Below are 26,334 nucleotides of genomic sequence, written 5' to 3'. Positions count from 1 at the left end.
GACCTTTTCACAAACCCCTACATCTTCTAAGGAGACACAGACGTTAAAAACGTGAGTACAGTTGTAACTTTCAGCATTTTTAACCACACAGTATCGCATATTTGCAGCAAACCAACTGCCATCGCAGCAGTAATCTGCAGGGACAGACATGTTCAAGTGTGGCCAATGAACTCTCTCCCTGAGAGAAAGCTCCGTCATCCTTTCCACTGTTAGCATATCTGCTACCACAGCAAGATGCCATTTGTCACACTGGCTCACAGACATACTAAATTTAGACATACTCACAACAACAAAGATGCGAACAAAAGCTTGCAACAAATGCTTCTGTGTGCTTTCCGTAAAAGACATAATTTGTATAAATCACAAAGGTTATACGTCTTCATTATTGGCCCTTCTAAGAGCTCCCACTTTCACCTAAAGCATTATGCAGAGAGAATCTCTATGAGATATGGAATAAAGTGAGGTTTTGTGTGGTAGGCGTTTCATATTCAGACCGCTAGGCCTTTCGGTTTCTTGGCTTGAATCCCATTCTAGTGATGAGATCAGATAGTGATGGGTGGATATCGACTGTAACAAAGACAGCGAGTACAAACCGAGTCCACAGTGCAGTCTGTCCCAGACAGGTCCAAGTGGACCAGGCAGTTAGGCTGGGCCAGGAAGAGGTACAGGTTCTGCATGGGAAGAAGGAGAGAGACTTTAAGATAGTGTTAATATTTCTGAGTTAAGGATGTACACAAGTAAACATCTGCACAGTCAAGGGCAGTGGTCATTGGATTAATTGATACACTCTCACATGGGAATTAGTTAACATCATTAGAACCCAGTCAATGTAGGATTTTTAAGACCAAGACCAATGCTGATGTTTAGTGATTTAAGTCTGATATTCTGATATCCTTTTCTTTTTAGATTTTCATTTATCAACTGTTATAAATGCCAGTACAAACAGCTGCTGATATATTGATAAATCAGTCCTGTTCTGAACAGTATCCTGCATTTTGACACCGATCTCTCATCCCAATCGATCGCGGCAGATAGCCGACCCTCCCTGAGCCTGGCTCTGTCTGAGGTTTCTTCCTGTTAAAAGGGAGTTTTTCCTTTCCGCTGTCGCCAAAGTGCTTGCCTCATAGGGGGATATACGATTGTTGTTTTTTTTCTCTGTATGTATTATTGTAGGAGCTACCTTACAATATAAAGCGCCTTGTGATTTGGCACTGTATAAATAAAGCTGAATTGAACTGATTGGATATAGAGAAAATGACTGATTTTCACTAGATCACAATGTCAAAATTAATCAGTAAAGTGATCTAAACTTGAGTATAAACCTATATTACATATTATATTATAGACATAAAATGTCTTAATTATATATAAGCATGTTTCACTTGTTTATGTGTATTAGTATAAATACTACTATTAATATTTGTAAAATCTGAGATTTGCATCTGCAATACCTGGAAAAACCCTCTAAGCAACTCAGCTAAACTGTGACCTAAACACACAAGTCAGGGTATGGATTTAAAAAAAGAAAAGACTGACTAAGCAGCTAAGGCAACAACGAAGGAGTGCTGAGCTTCAGAGGCTCAGCCTGAAAGCCTGAAGAGATTGTGGAGGCAGTAGCAACTTGCTAGGCGCTTCATCTTCCACAGTTTTATGGGGAAGCGCAGGCATCTCAGCTACAGTTTGCCAGGAGGCACATGGGAGACTCTGAAGTAGGCTGGAAGAAGCCCCTGTGGTCTGATAAGAGACCATAAGGCCTTCAGAATCTGCAGCTGGGCTGAAAAATGTTTTTTCACTGCGCAAACTGACTGAACCTGGTCAACTCCGTCAAAGAAAGTCAGAATCAATATTTATGTACACATGTTTTTTTTTTTACATTTCCATCCTAAGGTGGCATAACAGCAGCACTAAAAAAAATGATGATTTTCCAGTTTATCAGAATTAAGATATTGTAAACAGTGTAAGTAACAGAGGCCTGAGAATTTTCCATGCAATGATACATTGACTCTTTCCTGATGGGCAAGTGTAAAAAATCTTTATTATAATATTACAAGATTCCTCCCCCCCCCTCCTCCACTCAAGATTTATTACAGTAAGCGTGCATTAATATATTTGAATGGGAACACACAATGCAACAATTTTTGTGCCTTACTGTAGCGTCCTCTCCAGATAAGACCCCAGGGTTTTTGCTAAGGTCCAGATGCAGCAGAGAATTGGAATAGTCGTCAGCTGAGCACAGTGCCTGGGACAATGAAACCACACCTGGGGGGGGGGGGGGTGTTGATAAAGGATTAAAAGAGAAGGGATACAGTAGTTTAATTTAATCACTTATAATCTTTTTTTTTTCAGGGGGCCAATTTAATGCTCTGGACATGACATATCATCAACTGAGGAATAAAAAAGCTGAAGAGGTGAAGAAAAACAAAACAATCTGTGGCAAAAAAATAAAAACTAATTGAGCAGAGACTTGTCAGTGCATGGCAGGCTTGTACAAAAAGAGCTTTCAGAGGAAGCCAGCCACCTTTTACCCACTATCCCAGTTTCCAAGTGCGCCCTGAAAGCCAAACAAAAGTATGTATAAATCAGATCACTACACAATTACAGCCACAGGCCTGATGGAAGCCCTCATTAAAATCCTCATTCTGCAGCACACAGCACCCCATGTCAGGTTACAGCTTAAATACAGACACAGCAACAGCACTGGTGAAACATCTATGAGAGCCAAACAAATGCAAAGCCTACAACTACCATTTCTCTGTGCTGTATTGAATCTAAAATATATCACTGATAACAACCAACAGGAAGTGTTTTTAGCACTAGAGAGGAGGGTGGAACAAGACAGCCATTGCATGTGCCTATCTGAAGCTGGCAAGGCAGTAAGCTGTTCATCCCTAATTTGTAGCGATTAGGAGGGAAATGAGGGGAAGAGGGGGCAGAGTGTCTAATCCACCCCACACTCTGCCTCAATCCATCTATCAGCTGCTTGATTCTGCTGCAAGCACAGACTTTTAGAGGCCAACTAGTCTGTGTGACATTGTCAAGTGTCTATAGAAGTAATGGTGTGAGAGTTCCTGGGATGCATCAGCTTATTTGCATGTCTGATTAACATCTGAGAGGTGACGTAAGCATGTGTTTATAGCATAAGTGTGCATACGGGCTTTGCTTGGCATAGGTGTTTTAGAGACAGAAGGAAGGAGGGGGAGCGAGAGAGATCTATAAATATTCAACAAAAAGTGCTCAGCCCCTGCAAAGTCAAACCCACCTACCAACACCCAACATTCAAGGTCAGCATGATCGTTTCATTCTCCCAAATCACTGTTTCAACCCAGTGGCTTTTAAAACGGCACCTAGTGTGGTCTTCCCATTCATAACATACAAAAGCAGTCAAGGTCACTGTCTGTAGCATGAAGTTTGCATTTAGCTATACCGTTAAATTAGGGATCTCCTTGCCTATTCTGCATTGAAAATGAGCAGAGCAGTAAATGCACAAGCAGAAGATTTGAGAGGGGGGAGAACTTGCAAGCTAAAGAACAGAAAATATATTTATATGAGTATACATGTATTGTCAAGCAAGTACAGTGACTACAATAAACATATTAATCATTTAGCACATTTAAAAATACGACTTACAGGCAAAACCAAGATAACAAGTCTCATTAATCGATCTCAAATGACTGTTACATCCCAACTATGCTAGTTAGCTAGTTAGCTTTAGCCAGAGTTTGATTTCCTTGCTTTCCTGGCATTTCACTACTTGATAACAAATTGAATCTTGGATCAACAAGATAGATCTTTTTCATTGAAATGGGTCGGGTTAGTTTAATCCCTCAGGAAAGCTGTAGCTGTATCTCACCAGCTAGCTTTAACCCTGACGTCACATTAGCTTGTAAAGATTAGCCTGTTTGGCCATTAGCTTTTTTGTAGTACTTTTGGTTTTTATTAATTTAATTCATTTTTTAAAATTTTATTGTTGTTACAACATTGTGTGTTTTTCAAGTAGTATAATAATACTGCTCTCTGTAATGACAGAAACGCCCATTATATCAGCTAAATCAGATAATCATTACCCATAATGCCATTTAAGATCAGGAATTACTTGTAATTTGCAATAATCATCAAAGAATAAGCTAAAAGCATATGGAATTACATCTGTATTAACATTATCCTTTTGAATCTGCTTTAATACTGTTTAATATATTGTTTGGGATAAAAGCATTAAAACTGGGACACTCTGCTAATACACAGGATTTCATGGAGAATACTTTTTTTATATAAATAATCGACCACTTTCAGTTTTGACCTGATTATTATTTGTTGGATTGATTCACGTGGGACATTTACTGGTCTGCATTTCTGTTTGAGCAATTGTCCGTTCAAATGCAACTGCATTTAGAGCAGCAGGCCACCATTGTGAACCTGGCTTACAGCTAGCTTTTACAGACAATTTCCAAGCTGTCTTTGAGCAAGACACAGTGTTTTGTACTGCTTTGTGTAATGTAATATGAACTCACAATGATAAAAATCTGTGTTTGTCACACAGTCAGCCACTAGGGGCTGCTGTGTCTAATCGCTGCACACTTACCCTTTGAGGAAAGTGAAGTCTTGGAGAGGTTGAGGAGACGCAGGCCCTTGTTAAGGCGACACACCTGTTGAATAAGGTTGGAAACTCCTGGTAGGAGGAGGGGTGGGGGAAGACAGAGAGGAAAGTCAAGTCATCACTTAAACATAAGAGAACATATATTGATCTATCTACACCAAAGACATTAAATGAGCAGTTCAGTGACAAATCACAAAAATGCCAACAGACTTGCTCATTAACAGTGAATTATGAAATGGTTAAGCAACTTGTAGATACTATGTTGGGCTCTGGAAAATGGTGATGGAGAACTGATACATATTTTTTGCAGGTTAAATGAGAAAATACAAAGCAATTGATCTGAAATGTTAGCCTATATTAAATAACATTTTGGTCATTCCATGTCAGTTCACCAAATGTCTCACATGTGACCGGTTTAGATTGGATATGATAGTGGAGCAGTGAAGGGCTGCAAGTGGGATTCAAACTGGGCTGCTGCACACTGGCCATGTGGCATGTGATCACCTGCACACTGACCACCTGGAAAAAAATATTTCAATGAATGAAGGTAGGGGTGTTTTCACATATCTTTTAGTATAACTTGTTTAGAGGCCGTGTTAGAAGGAAATTACATAGAAAACTACTTGAGATGGGTTATTGTTATGGTAAATATCTGGTACTATGACTCTGTAACTATGGACTCTGAGAAGAATGAATCCTTGAAGTCACTCAAATATCTGAATGTCCAGTCTCTGACAGCAGATTTGCAGGCCTAAATCTACAATTTGCAAAATATGCATTATTTAATTTAGACCCTTTAACTTAAAACCAGAAAAATTGAGAAATATTACAAGTTATTAACAATGCTGGCTGCTTTAGATGAATATTAGTATTTCAAATATTCATATTGGGAAAATGAGAGAACACCATCACAAATTTTGGGTATATTAACAGGAAATTGCTCTTAAAATGAGAGAAAGAAAGGTACGTACCTGGAGATTAACACTAAAGTTGAGTTTTGGTTTTTTTTTTGCATATTTAAGCTTCAAAATCGGCTAAACCATTCATCATCATATTTTCCATTTGCATGAGAAGATGTAAATAAAATATCAGTCGCATGTCTGCAAAACTCCTGCTTCTACTGCAAATCGCAAATGTTTCCAACAATGTTTGAACCCAGAGAAAGTGACACATCAAGATGGTCATGTGGACCGGGAACATTCTTACTCATTTCAGCACCACTGCATTCTGCTCAGGTCAGACTTTCAATAATGCTCACACAGTCCTATTTTACAAAAAGTACATCACATTGGTAAAGATTTCACTGTCGCTGGCATCGATTTCAAAAGGAGCACATTCTTCACATTCCTCTCCACAGTTTCAATCTCAGTGTTGGTATTTCATGCTTTCTTTGAATCATTTTTTCAGTAGGGGCATAAATCTTAAAAGGCTTGCTTACAGTACATCCCTGCATCTATATGCCCTCACAGAGCTTATATATAGTTTGGCCATGTAACATTAGACTCCCTTATGTATGTACTCTCCAAACCATGTCCTTGTAATTCTAAAAATAAATAATAAATAAAAACCCAACTGACATAATTTACAGCCTTAATTTTTAAACATATTGCAGTGACTAATCCACATGAGCACCTTGTACAAAAGAGTTTCAGCTCAGCAGTTTCATTAAATATACTGCAGCCATGGAGATAATATGAAAGGCTTTGCTTTTATTAAAAATGGAATTCATTGAAATGCCAAAAGTTGTCTCCTAGTTCGTGTCTCCCTCGCATCCTTTTTTTTTTTTTGTTTATTTGTATTTAGAGTAGTTTTACTTTAGGCAACCGCACACACAGACTGAAGGTCATCCTTTGCTGTAAAGATGTGCATTATTGTGATAAGGTTGCAGTCATTTTACAGCTCCAATCACAATAAAGTAAGTATGTGGCCCGCCCCCCCGACACTTGTCACTTGTGAGGTGAGTAGAAGTGACAAGTGTCAGACGTGAGGACAGAAATGAGCTAATAAGTGGCGTTTGCATGCATATAAGGTCTGACTCTGCACACACACTTCAGGCTGCCTGAATTGTATGGTGTTATTTTTGTGCCACTATTCTGTGCGCACATAAAAAAAAATTGCAGGTGCAAGTGTTGCATTTTGAGGAGAAATTTATTTTGAGCAAAGAAAAGCCAAATTTCTTTGCTCAAATGAACAAAATTCATTGCTGCGTGCAAATGAATTTTGCGTTCAAAAAAATGTATTTCAGTGTTTGCTATTATCCACACACACACACACACACACACACACACACACACACACACACACACACACACACACACACACACACACACAATAGCAGCCCCTCTCGCTCAGTTTTTGCACTTGCGCTCGCTCGCAATGTGTTGCTTGCGCTTTCAACATTTCTGCCCGTGCGCGCTCAACTCTTTCTGTACACCGTTATATTTGTGCCACAAAACCAGCCAATCACAGACTTGGATGCAAAAAAATCTGATTGGCTGTTTTGGTCTCCAATCAGCTCGAAATGACGAAATGCAATATCCCAGAATCCATTTCGTCCAAAACTCAAACGAGGCAGTGGCGGAGGAACACAGAGTGGCGGAGTTTAAAATATTACTCTTTCTGGGTCACAAAATAAACTTTTAAGATATTTTCATGTGAAAATGGTGCTGTGTAACCTTCAAATATCTGCTTGATTCATCAAGACATCACATATTTGCATAAGTGTTCTAACGTTTTCGGAGATGCCTGTTACCCACCAGCTGACCGCATTTGCCCGGTGGGCCGATGGTGATTTTTCCTTTTTATGTTTGTTTGTTTGTCTTTGTTTGTCTTTGTAACAGTATAAACAATGAAAGGTGGTGGATTAGCCAGTTGGTCATGATCAACTCTGGGCTGGACCAATTACAATACATCCGTATTGAGGGGAAAAGGAATCCCGGACTTCAGGTACAATGAAAAAGACACAAGCTGCCCCTTCTTCTCTCAACCTCTCCCCTCCCTCTCCTGTTGCTACTTCAATCATGAAACTGATCAATGATCAGCTGATCGTCTCTCTTGTTTGTTTATCGCCCACTTTGCGCCAGAAAGAGGAAATCAGCAGGTGTCGCGCTAAACAACAGCAGCACGTTCAAGCTTGATAAGCTGTTGTTAGAATTTATTGGCTGGTCTCCAAGACCAAAACAGCCAATCAGATTTTTTTTGCATCCAAGTCTGTGATTGGATGGTTTTGTGGCACAAATATAACGGTGTACAGAAAGAGTTGAGCGCGCACGGGCAGAAATGTTGAGAGCGCGAGCAACACAATGCGAGCGAGCGCAAGTGCAAAAACTGAGCGAGAGGGGCTGCTATTGTGTGTGTGTGTGTGGATAATAGCAAACACTGAAATACATTTTTTGCACGCAGCAATAAATTTTGTTCACTCAAATTTGGCTTTTTTTTGCTCAAAATAAATTTCTCCTCAAAATGCAACACTTGCACCTGCAATTTTTTTATGTGCGCTCAGAATAGTGGCATCAAAATAACGCCATAGAATTGTGCGTGTTTATTTTTCACTTGCAGAGACAGATCACAAAGTGGCAAAGTGTGTGTGTCTGTGTGTGTGTGTGTGTGTGCAGAAAGGTCTAAGAGGTTCGGATTGTGTGGTGAGCGGTGAGACCAGAAAAATAAAGGATTTCTCCACAGTGAAAGACCAATCAAAACCTACAGCTTGAAATATATGAAAGAAAAAAATGAGAAAAAACAGACATAAAAGAAAATAAAAGGTTCTGTGAGGACAGGGATTGATTCTGAATTCTTTGAAAGCAAACAAAAGCTGTGAAGTAATAACATGGGGCAGAAACCCCCCCCACCCCCACCCCCCAAAAAACAATCAAAGTTGCCCTGAGAGAGACAGCGGGAGGAGGGAAGAAGAGTTCATAAGAGTCCAGGTTGGTACCTTGGTTGTCTAGTGTGTTATGAGCCAGGTTGAGAGAGTGAATCACAGAGGCTGGGTTCTCTGATAACGCAGATGCCATCTTCTGTGGAAAATCCCTGTGGACAACATTAAAAAGAAAAGTTTTATTTCTGCAAAATTGAAAATTCAATACCGATCTCAGATACTGACGAAACAAATCTCCTGTCTTACCTCAAAGCACTTTACAATAATTCCAGTGTTTTGCTTAAACGTACCAATTAATTGATAAAGGTACTTTAGATTTTTTTAAATTAAGCTAGCATTGCTTTTGCACATGCTTCAAAAAATGTAATGTAATTAAATCAGGTAAACTTTCTAATATTTCAAATTCATTGCATTTCAGGCCATTTTTGTTTTCATTTTGACAATTGGGTCTCATAGTTAATCAAATTCAGAAGTCCAGCATCTCAAATTATTAGAATATGTCATTTCAAGCTTAAATAAAAAATGGTTCAAAACATATAAACATGCATCTTTTGGTTTAGCTCAGCACACTTAGCTGCAATCATGGGGAAGACTGCTGACTTGATAGTTTTCCAGATCATCAACATCCTTCAGGAGAGTAGGCCATGAAAGCTCAATGCTGAAAAGGCTGTCTGTGTGCAGAGGTCTGTGTCGAACAGTATGCATGGAAAGTTGACTGGGAGGGAAAAGTGTGGCAGGAAAAAGTGCACAAACAGTCTTGAGAGAACTGTCAAGAAAAGGCGAGAACACAGGAGAGCCGTGCTGCAAGTGAACTGCGGCTGCTGTCAGAGCATCAAAAGTCACCGCCCACAGACGTCTTTAAGAAAGGAGCTACAAATCTGTCGTAGTCCTCATATCGTTTCACTCCTGAACCAGAGGCAATGTCAGAAGCATCTTACCTGGGATAAGGAGAAAAACTCGGCTCGTGCTCAGTGGTCCAAAGTCTTCTCTTCAGATGAAAAAAAGGTTTCATTTCTATTGAAAATTAATTTTCTAGAGTTTTGAGAAAGAGGAAGAGTGGAGAGCCACAAGTTTGTAAAGTCTGACAATATGGAGTGCCACGTCATCTGCTGGAGTTGCTGAAGATTGGTTCACTGGTCTACCAAAAGCCTTCAGGACACTTTATGCTTCCATCCAGCATCTCCATCAGCTTTATGGAGATGCTGATTTCCTTTTCCAGCAGGACTGGACAGTACCTGCCTGACCACAGTGCCATAACTACTACCAAATGATTTGCTGACTGTGATACTGCTGTGCTCGATTGGCCAGACAACCCTCCTGACCTAAATCCCACAGGGAATCTATTGGGGTATTATTAAGAAGAAGATGAGAAGCACCGGCTATCAAAGCAAGCTGGTCTTCAATAACGCCTCAGCAGTGGCACAAGCTGATGGCCTCCATGTCGCACAGAACTGATACAGTAATTGCTGGTAAAAGAGCCCCAATCACACATCAAGCTGGACATTTCTATATTTAAATCATCTTTTATAACAAATATTGTTATAATATGTGATACTGGATTTCTGATTTTCATAAATATTGAGCTCAAAATTAAAACAAAAATGCTTGTACACTGAACAAAAATATAAACGCAACACTTTTGTTTTTGCTCCCATTCCCCATGGGATGGACGTAGAGACCTAAAATTCATTCCAGATACACAATATAACCATCCCTCCCAAACAGTGGTCACAAATCAGTCCAAATGTGTGGTAGTGGGCACATCTGCTATATTGAGATAATCCATCCCACCTCACAGGTGTGCCACATCAGGATGCTGATCTGACATCATGAGTAGTGCACAGGTGTACCTCAGACTGCCCACAACAAAAGGCCACCCTGGAATGTGCAGTTTTGTCTCACAGCAAAATGCCACAGATGCCACAAGCAATGAGGGAGCGTGCAATTGGCATGCTGACAGCAGGAATGTCAACCAGATCTGTCGCCCGTGCATTGAATGTTCATTTCTCAACCATAAGCCGTCTCCACAGGCGTTTCAGAGAATATGGCAGCACATCCAACCGGCCTCACAACCGCAGACCTCGTGTAACCACACCAGCCCAGGACCTCCACATCCAGCAGGTTCACCTCCAAGATCGTCTGAGACCAGCCACCCAGACAGCTGCTGGAACAATTGGTTTGCACAACCAAACAATTTCTGCACAAACTGTCAGAAACCGTCTCAGGGACGCTCAACTGCATGCCCGTCGTCCTCATCGGGGTCTTGACCTGACTCCAGCTCGTCGCCGTAACAGACTTGTGTGGGCAAATGCTCACATTCGATGGCGTCTGGCACGTTGGAGAGGTGTGCGCTTCACGGATGAATCATGGTTCACATTGTTCAGGGCAGATGGCAGCTGAGAATGTCCCAGTTCTTGCATGGCCAGCATACTCACCGGACATGTCACCCATTGAGCATGTTCGGGATGTGCTTGACCGGCGTATACGACAGCGTGTACCAGTTCCCACGAATATCCAACAACCTCGCACAGCCATTGAAGTGGAGTGGACCAACATTCCACAGGCCACAATTGACAATCTGATAGACTCCATGCGACGATGTGTTGCACTGCATGAGGCAAATGGTGGTCACACCAGATACTGACCGGTTCTGGGTCCCCAGACCCCCAATAGCGCAAAAAACTGCACAATCCAGGGTGGCCTTTTGTTGTGGGCAGTCTGAGGTACACCTGTGCACTACTCATGATGTCAGATCAGCATCCTGATGTGGCACACCTGTGAGGTGGGATGGATTATCTCAATATAGCAGATGTGCCCACTACCACACATTTGGACTGATTTGTGACCACTGTTTGGGAGGGATGGTTATATTGTGTATCTGGAATGAATTTTAGGTCTCTACGTCCATCCCATGGGGAATGGGAGCAAAAACAAAAGTGTTGCGTTTATATTTTTGTTCAGTGTAATAGTCAGTTTACATCTAAAGATTATGGAATTTATATAAGTTGATCTTTTAAAAAAACAGAAAATTTCAAGAAAATTTCAAGATTTTCTATTTTTGAGATGCACTAGTACAACTTATTCTGTCTTTTAGCCAATTGGTAGCTTATTCTCAGCTGACCAAGGCTAGTTTGAACAAAACTCTGATGAACAGATTACAGCCAAGCAAAGTTAGCTAGTAAACTTGCTCCATCTAACTTGTAAAGAGTCAAACATTTCCCTCTGGAGAGAAACAAGGACTGTAAATAATTGACTTACTTTTGTCTGTCGGCTACAAACACCACTCAGAATGAAAGCTAATGTTTATCAATGTCCACTGCTTCCCAACACTTCTGCACATATTGCTCATCCACAGAACAATATGTACACAATGGCAGAACAAATTAATTATACAGTAGCAGATTTATAAACCCCACAGGAACATCCTAATATATATATATATATATATATATATATATATATATATATATATACACATATTCATTAGTGGAAGTTTAACCACTTGGAACAAGATGTCTCCTACAGCCCTGAAAGCAAGGCAAGTTTCCAAGTTAGTTTGACTTCTGGAGTTTGACTGGGTCCCAAATTAGCTGTATTGTTATAAATCCCGCTCGCAGGTACATCTCTTAATTTCTGATTGTAGACACAACAATTTCACCAGAAGATTTACCAGTTACCAAAACATATATCTCACAGGTAGAGTTCCCAAAGATCTAAAAGGTAAAATCGACAAAAAACATTTACATTCAATGTTGTTCCCAAAGTTTTATTTGGGCAGAATTGCTATTTATTTCAAGGCAAATCTCCAAGCATTCATGTAGTCAGGATTACTCGATCTCCTTTAATGTTTGAAGTAAACAATCAAGTGAAAAGTGACATTTTATATTTGTGCCGGAAATCTGTGTTGAAATTCCACATCAGAAACTATATTTGTCAGTATAGGCGCCTTAAATCATATACTATTTGAGTATCTTAACATATTGTATTGTATTGAAGTCTATTATTCTCTTGTTGAAGGTAAGAGCTTTTGGCATAGTGCTTGTAGAGCACCTCCAACAAAAATGACCCTTTCTATTGGAAGTGATTTAACACAGGGGAAGTATAAAAACTCCATCAATATGCTGCAGTAAATCATCGTGCCCTCGGGCAGCCAATTCATCTCAATTAATACTAAATAAGAAAACTGCTCTGCTAAATGATACAAGCCATACATAGAAGGTGGAATGTCTTGCCAGATGAAGCCCAAAATTTCACATCTATTTCAATGGAGAAACAATACACCTGCTACAAGCAGATAGGTGGGGAGGCTTTATTTGAGCTTTATTGGATGAAAGAGTGGAGGTTAAGAGAGGCGAGAGACAGCAGGGGAGGGGAGGAGAAGTGGAGAGGTGAGGTGAGCTTAGGTGGAGAGGTGAGACAAGACTTGTGTAAGTGAAAAGAGAGGAGACAAAGGAGGAGAAAGAGTGAGAAAAGATTGGAGAGTGCAAAAGGATAAAAGAGAAGAGGTGAAGGGGCAAGGAGAAGAAAAGGAGAGGAAATTAGATTAAGAGAGGCGAGGGTAGGGCTGATGATGATGTCAGGAAATAGGAAACCTACGATTTGAGTCCCGCATTCTCCAGAGTGAGCTCCTCCAGACTGTTGGACTTGCTGATTGTGTGTAGAACCTGGTCCACCACCTCTGACCCCTGCAGAAAAAACACACAGCACATGTGGAACGTGGTGGTGTCGAGCCGCAGTGGAGGCCAGAAAAAGTGAACTACAAGCAGGGCTGTAACAAAATAATCTACAACTTATTTATTTATTTTTTGCATCTATTTTATTGTTGTGCCTATAAAAGATTAAGTACATAAATAGAAAAAAAAGCCCATGATAGTTTCCTAAAACCCTTGATGCTCTATTCTACAAATTACTTTTTGTCTAATGATCCAAAACCAGGATCTACTCATTTATTTTTTCAAAAAAACAAAAAAAACAAGCTGTAAATCCACCCAGTGCACAATGGAAATAAGGTGCTGTATCTGCCCTGTATCTGCTTTTAAAGAGGAAGCCTATAGACTGATGTTAGAAAAAAATCTTTAAATGAACTTCAAATCATATCTTATCTTTGGTTTTACACACAATGCCTTCGAATAGGCACAAAATCAATCAGTGTCTTAATTATAATGAGTATAATTACCATTTCATTTTTGTTGAGACTAAAAATAAGAGTTAACTCTATGATAAAGTTTCAATAAATTACCATATTCTTTGGACCATAAGACACATCGCATTATAAGGCGCATTAAGCGAAACAAAACAGTCAGATAAGTCAAACTTTACTCAGCTCATTCTTCTTACTTCCTCCACTTCCCTACCATTGATTCATTAATGTTTAATTCTCTCACAGCCACTCTATTCCCATGTTGTTGCAGTATATTAATGACTAACCTCGTATTGTGGATGGATTATCTCAGTTGTTCTCCTAACTGACGTTTGGTCGGTTTACTATGGGGTGCCGTTTGTAAAGTGAAACATGCTGAAATTAACGGCAACATTTTTCCACATTTAGCTCAAAACAAGTCATTTTTTACAACATTTAGTAAAATATTTGTAACTTTTCATATTTAAAACAGAATTTTGAATGTTAAATCTAAATGTTAAATATTCAATCTAAAGGTTAAATGGCCTGTATTTATATAGCGCTTTACTAGTCCCTACTCCCAACTCTTGAGCCACGATCACCCTTAAATGTTAAATCTAAATGTTAAATCTAAATATTATATTTAAATCTAAATGTTAAATGTTAAATCTAAATATTATATTTAAATCTAAATCTAAATGTTAAATCTAAATGCTAAATGTTAAATGTTAAATCTAAATGTTTAGGCTAACATGCAAATTTATTGCACGGATCAGCGGAAATACCAAAATAAAAGCTTTCCGAAAACCTTCGGTGCAAAAGTGTGCCGGTAGTGGTCAGACACGTTCTCACTCCCAAAGCATAATAATTTTCGCTAGGTGACAAATTGTCAACATTTTATGCTTTCGGGTACCCAACACGTTCCTAAATTACGGCAACAGAAAAAGGAGAGCACATGAGAACCGTTTGGACTCAATCTACACGTTCGTTCATTTTCTAAAAATCGCTTTGGAAAACACTATTTTACGTCATTTAACTGCTAGTAAAGGTTAGGAATAAGGTTATAGTTAGATAAGGTTAGGTTTAGGGCTGGAACACATGGCTGGAACGTCTATTATGGCGGGACCGTCATTCCACTGGAATTCAGCCATAACCCGACCATGAGAAAGCACGTCCGGCGATTTAGCTGAAAACATCGGAAGATCCATTTTGTCGGCCATCCAAAGGTTTAGCAGTAGTGCACTCTTAGCAGCTGCAGTCTCCACTTCACAATCGCTGCAGCACATGTCCAGCAAAATCGCTGGACATGCTCGTAGGCAAGAAGTGAAGCAGCACATGGCGGGGAGAAGCGAGGAAGAGAACAGACACGATTTTGCACCGGAGGTTTTCGGGAAGCTTTTATTTTGGTATTTCCGTTGATCCGTACAATACATTTGCATATTAGCCTAAACATTTAGGTTTAACATTTAGCATTTATATTTAACATTTAACATTTAGATTTAAATATAATATTTAGATTTAACATTTAACATTTAGATTTAACATTTAACATTTAGATTTAACTTTTAACATTTAGATTTAACATTTAACATTTAGATTTAAATATAATATTTAGATTTAACATTTAACATTTAGATTTAACTTTTAACATTTAGATTTAACATTTAACATTTAGATTTAAATATAATATTTAGATTTAACATTTAACATTTAGATTTAACATTTAACATTTAGATTTAACTTTTAACATTTAGATTTAACATTTAACATTTAGATTTAAATATAATATTTAGATTTAACATTTAACATTTAGATTTAACATTTAACATTTAGATTTAACATTTAGATTTAATATTTAACATTTGATGAAAAGTTACAAATATTTTACTAAATGTTGTAAAAAATTACTCAAAAAAACATGTTTTTGTAAGGTTTTGAGCTAAATGTGGAAAAATGTTGCCGTTAATTTCAGCATGTTTAACTTTACAAACGGCGCCCCATAGTTTACAGCATCCTGCCACGCGATTGTATTTGTCCCTAACCATCGGGAACCTTCACGTTAACTTTTATCGAGTGGAAAAAATTAGCATTCATCCTCCAGCATCACTGTGTTTATGTTATGCTAACATAGCTGTGTCGCTAGCGATCACGTAGCACAATGTTATATACCAGCTAGTCCAACTTCAGTAACCCTACAAATGTCACTACTGTTTAGTTTCCTGTCTTCATTTATGTTGGAAGTGATAGCAGAGCTGTACGTTTTAATTTTTTCAGAAATCTCTCAGTCAGAACATGCTATATCATGTTTAGGTGCAAACTAGCGAGCTAACTTCCTGCTAACTTCTAACTCTGTTAAATTTAATAGATTCTGTTTTCATGATGCCAGGATGTTAAACTTAATTGTTACACCTGGTAAAGCAGCAACGCTGATCATTTTATTAAAGATGAAAGACAGTTTTTAACTCTCAGTGACGCCACAGTGTTCGTTTGACTTTGGGACCTGAAGCAGATGGAGTTTAGGACTCAGATCACTCCAGGAAGCTCCTGACTAAGGTAGCCGTAATGCTCCGACAATTTAGTGTTAGCATGGTAACTATTAAGTGTTTTGAGAAACACAAAGAAATGATAATTTTCTAAAAACGCCAAGGAGACAAGCTGATTTAATAAAATAATAAATCAATAGACAACACAAGAGAGCAAACGTTTACATTTACAAACATTGTTTGTCTACATCTGGAGAGACAATTCTTAAGTGAGGGAGATTTAAAAAAAAAGATATTTACTATGCGCATGTCTTTGCAGTACAGCTTGGTGAACCAGGTGTTGTAGGCAATGGATGCCACAATCACTGCCAAGTCCCTGGAAAGAAGATGACAGATAAAATTCAAAACTTTAAATTAGCAAACTCCATCTGCTCAAAACCATTTGATCCCATTGATCTATAAATTTGCATTATCTCAGGCCAAACTTATTCTATGCTCTGCATTTAGTAAAAAGCAGTTTATCATTGTGACAGGGAGAACAGCACGGGCAGGGCTGCTTTCTAAAAGATGACTGATACTGCAGTCCTGCTGAGGAGAAGAAGCAGAGTGAAATGGAAAAAAAGGAAAGGAGAGAGAGATGTAAAGATCGATGGCCGGGTCAGTGGATTATTCAATAAAGCCACACTCTGATCCCAACTACAGACCTCAAACACTGCTACATCCACTACTGTACACCCAGACATAGAGCCCACAGATGATCCTGTGTATGCGTTTGGGAGGGAGAAAGTGAGAGAACAGAGAGAGCGAGAGAGGGTGTTATTTAGAATCCTCCAAGGTCCAACTATGGCCGTACTGCTGCTACACCTGCTATACATCATCTGACAAACAAGCAGCAACACAGAGAGAAGGGATGCACAGAGAAAGCGAATACACACAGGGAAAGATGAAGAAAGGATGATACGGAGGAAAACACAGAGTGAAAGGGGGGAAAGGAGGAGGAAAGAGTGTAATCGGACCAAGGATGTTTCTGTTGCAGTAACCAGGACATTACAGTTTATCTCAGAGGAATAAAATGGCTACAGGCTGTGTTCTTTTTTCATTAGCATGACAGCCGTCAGGCCAGTCCATTCTGACAAACACGGCCAAGTCTGTGCAAGCGAGCAGATGATGCACACGTCAAGATTCATCAGCACTGTCTGATTCATGTTTTGACAGCAGGACATGTAATTGACCTCTATGATCCAGCTCAGTCATGCAGCGTGTTGGTGTTTATGTGTCAATTTGTACTGGTACGTGCGGACGCGGTGGCACAGTGGGTCAATCTGCTGCAGTTTATGTCCTTAATTGGATCGTTTTAGGTTTAGGACAGGGATATGAAACTTTATCCCTTTCAAACTTCAGTCATCTGCAGCAAGAAGGAATTAGAGGCAAGAGAGCAGAGTGGCCAGTCAACAGTCATTTCTTACAGTGCTCTGGGGAAAATGCACATCGATATCAACATGGATACTTGACCGATTTTCCTGCATACGGGTCAGGAATAGACACCCCCCGAAGCTTTTTCCTTTAACAATAACATTTCAGAGACTACTTTTCTAACCAGTGAAGAGGAAATAAAGTGTGAAAAACAGGATTACCAAGATACAGTTGGAGCAATCACAGAGAAAGGTGTCAAAGGAACCCCTCTACTTTAGCTGTCTTAAGCCTGCCAGGACTATTCTTCCTCACTAACCAAAAAGGAAAATAAAGTATAAATGCACATAAATACTGTACTTTGAGCATTTCGTGATCTGTTATCAAGGACTCCATTTGAAATAAAAACACACCACAGGTTAGACAGCAATTTTTACAAACAGTTTTAAAAAATTGGGATTACCAAAAATTATGGGTTTACCAAATATTAAATTTTATTATTGGACTAATAATTTAAGAATAACTCAATTCTGATTGCAATCTGACTCATTTTGGCTGTCATCAGTTTGGCTTACAATGGAAGCTGCTTCTCGTGAGTTGGTATCTCTGTCAGCCTCAGCTCACTCCATGAAAAGTTCCTCTTCTGAGTATAATAAAGACATTATTGTCTTTAGTATAATAAGGCTGGGAATCTGGAGGCAATCCAAGCACAATTTTCATAGCCAAACATATTCAATATCTGCTCCTGTAACTGTAAATCATGTCTTTCGTCCATATTTAACAGATGAATCATTTCAAACTTGGCCCAACCTCATATAAATATCTCTATATTAATAAAACGTTTGCCCCTTTCCATCAGTTGTCTGATAAAGTTGGATAACCTAAACATAATTTCTTTAGATATTTACAAATCTGTAGATTTATGAGCAAAACATTCCCTTAGTGTCCAGGTTTTCGATACTTGAACTAGAAAGGAATGATTTCATATACTGTATTTATTCTCAGAATCCCTCCTTTCATCTGGTTTCCCTGAAATCTTTCAAAACATGCCCTTCATAATGCACATAAATCATCTTTTTGGATTAACTCCATTTAAAAGCATGCACCGCTTACATTTATTACGAAGTTTAACATTTCTCAATTTTATAAAGACAAACCTAACTTGTGACAGGTGTTGTCAAGTCCCAGGAAAATCACGTTCATGTTTTGATCTTGCACGGTTTTGCAGCACTTCTGTGAAGAAATTTTGGATCCTGATCAAATATCACTGGAAAACCAGTGGAACCTAATGCTCTGATGGATTGTGTTTTTTATACTGCCTTTGCTACTTTACTGCCTAAATGTAAAACACGACTTAAGCGAAAATCTCCCATAGCTCCCCTACATATTCAATGGATAAGAGAAGCTGTTAGTATGTGTTGCTGCTCTACTTTGAAACAGCTAAGGGCCTTCAGACAGAAATTTAACATGATGTGGGACCTTTTTCACAAATACGTTAAACAGTTGGACTTTTCAAATATCAGATTCTATATGAAGCTTTTTTAAGGCATCGCAGGTTAAGAGTTATTGTTGTTCATGATTTATTTATTTATGTTATTTATTTATTTATCATTTTTGATATGGATATGTAAATTGGAAAATACAGCAACTTGAAATTTGTTTTATGCAACTTGTACAATATCAATAAGGCTGAGCTGGTCTCTTTAAAGGAATATGCCTGCTCTTCCCACTGCTTAGCTTTGATCACAATTACTGTCACTTTTGTTGTTGTTTTTTATTGTCCTGTTGCCAAATTCGATACATTAAAACAAAATTAAAGAGTGTTCAAGTTCGATCAGATGATTGTTTTTACAGATAGTCCTGCCCTATCGACTGCACACTTCTATCTGTGAAATCAGTTTTGGGTAAAGGCAAGAGAGGATTTTAAGGACTGGATAATATATAATAATTAGGTTTACATATATACACACACTCACTGATAAACATGTATTTGTCCACAGGAAAGGCTGAACTCCACTGAAGATAATAGTGGTGCTTGACAGGAGGATCCTTTCCATAGCAAAGAAAAATCCATTCAGAATATAATAACCTTCGGAACAGAAAGGCCAGATAAGAGTTTGACAAAAAACATCTAAAAAAGCCAGACCAGCTCTGAAACTGGCTCCTTTGCACAGATGAAAAGATTGCCTGTGGCAAAATGACTGAAGGAAAGAGAAAAGCATGGAGAGGGCTTGGAAAAGCTCATGAACGGAGGCATAGTACAACCCCTAGAAAACACAATGAAGAAAGTGTGATACGTGGGCACGTGTGGTCTATCATGGCTCTGGGTCACTAGTGTTAACTGATGATGTTAACAGATGAGTAAACTGTGAGGAGGAGAGTTAAAACTTCTGCTTGGATTCAGCCAAGTGCAGCAAAGTTATCTGGACAGCGATTCACGGTATAGACAGACAAACACTGCAAGAACTACCCAGAAGGGTTTTTAAAGGTCATGATGGGCAATTATGCAAAGGGCAGTCAATCAACTCATCTTAACCCAATCAAGCATCGATTACAATGAAGGAAAAACAAAAACACAAGGAAGCAAGGACAAACAACAACTGAAGACAGCTTAAGTAAAGCTTAAGTTATTTCCAAGATGGCGCCGCGTATGGATGCCCTGGTGCTTCAGTGCGTTACTTTTGTCTTGTTTTTGTGCATTTCTTCTGTGTCTGGGAACTCCTCTGGATACTCGTACACCAGAGAAGAGCTCCTTAACTGCAGGACTACAACGCCTGTGGATTTATTTCCAATATTTGTCGCATCTGCGGCAGATTTACTGCTGACTCTGATCAGGAAAGTGAGACGTCGAAAGAGAGGTAAGCGAGCCGGCGTACTCGTGCGTTTGAGGAAACGCGGACTGAGAACGGCCCTTCCTGGGATCTTCCTTTCTAATGTACGCTCACTCTGGAATAAGATAGACGAACTGGCCCTGATTAGAAGCATGAACAGAGACTTTGCCTCCTCCTGTGTCTTATGTTTTACGGAGTCGTGGCTCAGTGAGGACATCCCGGACTGCGCGCTCAAGCTGGAGGGCTTTCATCTGCTGCGCGCGGACCGGCAGGCCGCTCTCTCCGGTAAAACCAAAGGTGGAGGTGTCTGCTTCTACATCAATAGTGGCTGGTGCACAGATGTAACAGTGATTGCTCAGCACTGCTCTCCCTCTCTGGAATATCTTTTTATTCACTGCAAACCGTTTTATTCTCCGCGGGAGTTTGCTTCATTCATCCTGGCCGCTGTTTACATCCCGCCAGACGCGGATGCGCAAGCAGCTCAGTGCGCACTCGCAGAGCAGATTCTCCACACGGAGCGGACATACCCGGACTCTCTCATCATTGCTCTTGGGGACTTTAACAAAGCCAATCTGAGCCATGAGCTTCCGAAATACAAGCAGTATATTAAAAACCCGACCAGAGAGGAGAGGACATTGGACCACTGCTACAGCACGATCAGCGGGGCCTATCGCGCGGTGCCGCGCGCTTCACTCGGACTTTCTGATCACGTCATGATCCACCTAATCCCCGCGTACAGACAGAGGCTGAAGCTCTCCAAACCTGTCGTGAGGACCAAAAAACTGTGGAGCAACGAGGCTGTGGAGGAGCTTCGCACGTGTTTGGAGACCACAGACTGGGACACAATGAAGGCTGCTTCTAACAGCTTGGACGAGTTTACGGACACTGTCACCTCCTATATCCACTTCTGTGAGGACAGCATTGTGCCATCACGCACCAGGGTGAGTTATAACAATGACAAACCCTGGTTTACTCCTAAACTCAAAAAGCTGTGGCTGGAAAAGAGTAAGGCGTTCAGAAGCGGAGACAGGGACTGCTACAGAGAGGCCAAGTACAGGTTCACTAAGGAAGTGGACATTGCCAAACATCAGCACTCTGAGAAGATGCAGCAGCAGATCTCAGAGAATGACTCGGCCTCTGTGTGGAAAGGTTTTAGGAATATTACAAACTACAAGCCTAAAACCCCCCACTCCACTGACGACTTGCTCTTGGCCAACACCCTCAACGACTTTTACTGCCGTTTTGACGAGCCATCAGGCAGCCTTCACACCTCCAACGACCCCAACAATAGAGGCACTTTGGACACTCATTCCCCCACCTCTCCCCCCTCCATAGAGCCATCACCACCTTCAAACTGTTCACCTGCAACACCCGCCCCCTCACCCCACACAAAAGAGGATTTCACACCACCTCCTCCGACCACAACTCTTCATATTCATGAAGCAGATGTGAGGAAGCAGTTTAGGAGTCTCAATGCTCGGAAAGCTCCCGGCCCAGACGGTGTGTCTCCTGCCACCCTCAGACACTGTGCAAACGAGCTGGCCCCAGTGTTTTCTGGCATCTTCAACTCCTCACTGCAGGCATGTCATGTGCCTGCCTGCTTCAAGTCCTCTACCATAATCCCTGTCCCCAAGAAACCTAGGATCACTGGACTAAATGACTACAGACCCGTGGCTCTGACATCTGTGGTCATGAAGTCATTTGAGCGCCTAGTTCTCTCCCATCTCAAGACCCTCACGGCCCCCCTCCTGGACCCCCTGCAGTTTGCATATAGAGCCAACAGGTCTGTAGACGACGCCATCAACATGGCCCTACACTTCATCCTGCAGCATCTGGACTCCCCAGGAACCTACGCCAGGATCCTGTTTGTGGACTTCAGCTCTGCCTTCAACACCATCCTTCCAGACCATCTCCGAGGCAAGCTTTCCCAGATGAATGTGCCTGATCCCATCTGCCGGTGGATCACTGACTTCCTGACGGACAGGAAGCAGCACGTGAGGCTGGGGAAGAATGTCTCGGACTCCCGGACCATCAGCACCGGCTCCCCTCAGGGCTGTGTTCTTTCTCCTCTGCTCTTCTCCCTGTACACCAACTGCTGCACCTCCACCCACCAGTCTGTCAAGCTAATCAAGTTCGCAGATGACACCACCGTCATTGGGCTCATCTCTGACGGGGATGAGTCTGCCTACAGGAGGGAGGTTGAACGTCTGGTGTCTTGGTGCAGCCACAACAACCTGGTGCTGAATGCCCAGAAGACAGTGGAGATTATTGTGGACTTCAGGAAGCACACAGCCCCACTCCCCCCCATCATCCTGACTGACACCCCCATCACCTCTGTGGACTCATTCCGCTTCCTGGGTACCACCATCACCCAGGACCTGAAGTGGGAGCCCACCATCACCTCCGTCATCAAGAAAGCCCAGCAGAGGATGTACTTCCTGAGGCAGCTGAAGAAATTCAACCTGCCAACACGGACGATGATGCAACTCTACACTGCAATCATCGAGTCCATCCTCACCTCCTCCATCACCGTGTGGTACGCTGGAGCCACTATCAGGGACAAACAGAGACTGCAGCGTGTTGTGCGCTCTGCTGAGAAGGTGATTGGCTGCAGACTCCCATCTCTGCAGGACCTGTACACCTCCAGGACACTGGGGCGTGCAGCTCGGATCTCAGCTGACCCTTCTCACCCTGGACACAGTCTGTTTGACCTGCTCCCCTCAGGCAGGAGGCTCCGGTCCATTCGCACCAGAACCTCTCGCCACAAGAACAGTTTCTTCCCCTCTGCTGTTGGACACATGAACAATAACCACATGACTGTCCCCGCCACTAACACATGACCCTACGCTGTGTCACTGCATCATTTCATGTCTGGCACTGATCACCACCTGCACTCATGTATATATCTTTCTACGTAGCACTCATAATTCTTATTCTCATGTATATATCTCATGTATATCTCATGCACATATCTTTCTTTCTACATAGCACTTTAATTCTTATTGTCTGCACTGAAGCACCGCAGCAATTTCCTAATGTTGTAAACCTCAACATCTGGCAATAAACCCATTCTGATTCTGATTCTGATTCTGATTCTAAAGGCCTGATCAAGCATCGCAAATCCATAGTTTGGTGATGTCAACGGGTCCCAGACTTTAAGCAGCTATTACCTGCAAGGAATTGTCAATAAAGCATTAAAATAACAGTTTAATTTATGATTATGGTAATTTGTCCAATTACATTTAAGTGCCTGAAATGAAAAATGTCTATAACTCTTCAATGCTGCATGCAGTATTTCTGTTAAAAGACAGAGAACATGTGCACTTTAAGCAAATATTCATATTCAATAACTCATAACTATAGCTTCATGTTCTGGTAAATGGCTAAAATAACTACAAAAAACAAAGTGCCCAGAAATGTGTGGAATTAACTGTATACAGTTCTTCCACAAGCATAGTTGGAAAATATTAGGTTCTTGTTACTGGGTGTACTTTAGAGAATATAATTGGAGCACATAGATGTCAAACATACAGACTGTGGGCCAGAACTAGCAGGCCAAAGGGTCCAATTTGACTCAGTGGGTTGCAGAGGAGGAAGCCATAATTTCTGGACCATTAAGCATTGTGTTGCAGGCTGTTAAGAACGGATCATGTCATAGAATTGCTTGTCCAAAACTATTAATTTTATCTAGGCAGAGGTCTGATTTTTTGTCAGTTTTACAGCCTTCTTTTGTACCCGCAACCTGCATACCACACAAAGTAGGTAATTAAGCTAAGAAGCTGTGTATGCACATTTCCTTGATTTACAACAGTCACATTTCTTTATAATGAAAATAGATTGGCAGAAAGTGGAAAAAAATTAGACACAGTTGAAAATTGCCCTTATTTTTCTTAAGACATGTCAGGCTGTGTCATGGTCCTGGGTTTTAGAGCCAGTGTTTTTTAATTTTGCACTTTCTAGTTCTGTTGGTTGTTCGTTTTATCTTGGTTCTTGGTTTACTTTTCATGTATTATTCAGAGATTTTGTGTTATTCCTTTTGCTGGTTGGGGTTTGTTATTTACACTATATTATTATGTATCATTATTTATTATTTAAACTATAAATGTATTATTTATAGCCACAGAGTGCTATTAGTTTTGCTGTCTAGTTTCTGTTCAGGGTTATAGTTTGTTAATATTGCATTTCTTCCTTCAGTTTATCCTGCCTCCCCCATACTCTCCGGGTCTTCTTACGTCTCCTTCACTGTGTTAATGTTCCTATTTTCAGTTACTTCCTGTTTTATTTTGATAGTGTCTTGTTTCATGTGTGCTGTATTTAGTTTTGCTTCCCTTGTCTTGTTTTCCCCGATTAGTTCCAGCTGTGTACCCCAGTGTTTCCCATTACCCTAGTTATGTAGAGTGTATTTATAGCCTTTGTCTACCCTAAGGGCTTTGTTGCATCTTACTGTTTACACACCTCTGTTTTCCCTCATGGATCTCCAGTTTGGATTTATGGTTTTCACCTGCCTTTGAACTGTCTGCCTGGCCTTAATAAATGTTTGTTTTCTGTTCTTTAATTCTGTGCCTTGAGTCTGCATTGGGTAAATCATTCTAAACATGATCACCCCTCATTTCCTGTTTTGTTTTGTTTTTTGTGAAATTTCATGAAATTGGTCTTAAGAAATAGTTTTCCTGGTTTAATTAAAAGTTTGTCTTAAGACGTAAGATTTTCACTTATACCTGACACTTGAATCTGACCATTTTCAGAAGACTATTTTTTGTTTGTTAAGCTGCTTAACACTGACCAATGAATCTGACTGCAACAGCTTCATTTATCATTGGTCTCTCCAGAGCCCAAATCTCAACATTACTGAAGCAGTGAAGCATCTTGACAGAGAACAGAAACAAAGGCAAACAACCTCCAAAGAAGCCCGGAGAACTATTCCTGAAGACTCCTTACTAATTACATGAAAGCTACCTAAGAGAGTTCATGCCGTTCAGGTTTCAATAAACTCCTGCACTATTTCCCATTCTTAGCAAAATATAAAGAAAAAGAGGATAGCTTAAGACTTTTGCAAAGTACTGTATGCTTAATTGTTTTCTTGCAAGAAGACAGCTTGGAGGACAGGACCAACTTCACACCCGATCAGATCTGCACACTGTTAGACCTCTGCCTCACCACTACATATTTCAAGTACAACGAAGGCTTTTACAGACAAAAACATGGCTGTGCCATGGGCTCCCCCGTGTCACCTATTGTAGCCAACCTTTACATGGAGGAAGTGGAAAGGAAGGCTCTTGGCTCTTTCAAAGGAAGAGTACCCAGCCACTGGTACAGATATGTGGACGACACCTGGGTCAAAATCAAGACACAAGAAGTGGAATCCTTCACTGCGCACATTAACGCTGTGGATAAAAACATCAAGTTCACCAGGGAAGACACAAAGGACAACTGTTTGCCTTTCCTGGACTGCGCCGTGCACATTGAAGAGAACGGCAAACTCAACATCGAAGTTTACCGGAAGCCCACACACACGGACCAGTACCTCCTCTTTGACTCCCATCACCCTTTGGAACACAAACTTGGAGTAATTAGGACCCTACACCACCGGGCAGAACATGTTCCCTCTAAGCCTGAAGGAAAAAAGAAGGAACACACACATGTAAAGGAAGCACTCAAAACGTGCGGCTATCCTAAATGGGCGTTCTTAAAGTCAGCAAAGAGGCACAGAAAAGAAGATCAGACACCAGCGAGGGAGGACAGACGCAACAACATTGTCATCCCCTATGTAGCCGGTGTATCAGAGAAACTCAGGAGAGTTTCTCCAAGCATGACATTTCAGACCCAGCAACACGCTCAGACAGAAACTGGTTCACCCGAAAGACAAAATGCCAAAACACAAACTTAACAATGTGGTGTATGCTGTACAGTGCAGCGAGGAATGCTCAGACCTCTACATTGGAGAGACCAAACAGCCACTTCACAAGCGCATGGCACAACACAGAAGAGCCACCTCCACAGGACAAGACTCAGCAGTCCAT

General features: G+C 40.7%; 1 protein-coding gene across 2 annotated transcripts in view; it reads right to left on the bottom strand.

Moving 5' to 3' along the window:
• Nucleotides 1–26,334, bottom strand: part of carmil3 (capping protein regulator and myosin 1 linker 3) — a 114,934-nt gene that overhangs the window by 56,713 nt on the left and 31,887 nt on the right. For both annotated transcript variants that reach the window (XM_085389472.1, XM_085389471.1), the window contains exons 9-14: nt 16,374–16,449; nt 13,068–13,156; nt 8,529–8,623; nt 4,580–4,666; nt 2,150–2,259; nt 594–671 (exon numbers count right to left, since the gene is read on the bottom strand). In XM_085389472.1, coding sequence (XP_085245598.1) covers nt 594–671; nt 2,150–2,259; nt 4,580–4,666; nt 8,529–8,623; nt 13,068–13,156; nt 16,374–16,449 — 535 coding nt within the window. The remainder of the gene's footprint in view (nt 1–593; nt 672–2,149; nt 2,260–4,579; nt 4,667–8,528; nt 8,624–13,067; nt 13,157–16,373; nt 16,450–26,334) is intronic.

Source organism: Rhamphochromis longiceps, linkage group LG18 (assembly GCF_057381845.1).
Source record: "Rhamphochromis longiceps isolate RC_006_pf linkage group LG18, R_longiceps_female_GT1.1, whole genome shotgun sequence".
NCBI classification, from domain to species: Eukaryota; Metazoa; Chordata; class Actinopteri; order Cichliformes; family Cichlidae; genus Rhamphochromis; species Rhamphochromis longiceps.
The sequence above is the reverse complement of the archived record's forward strand: the minus strand, read 5'-3'. Positions and strand labels throughout refer to the sequence as shown.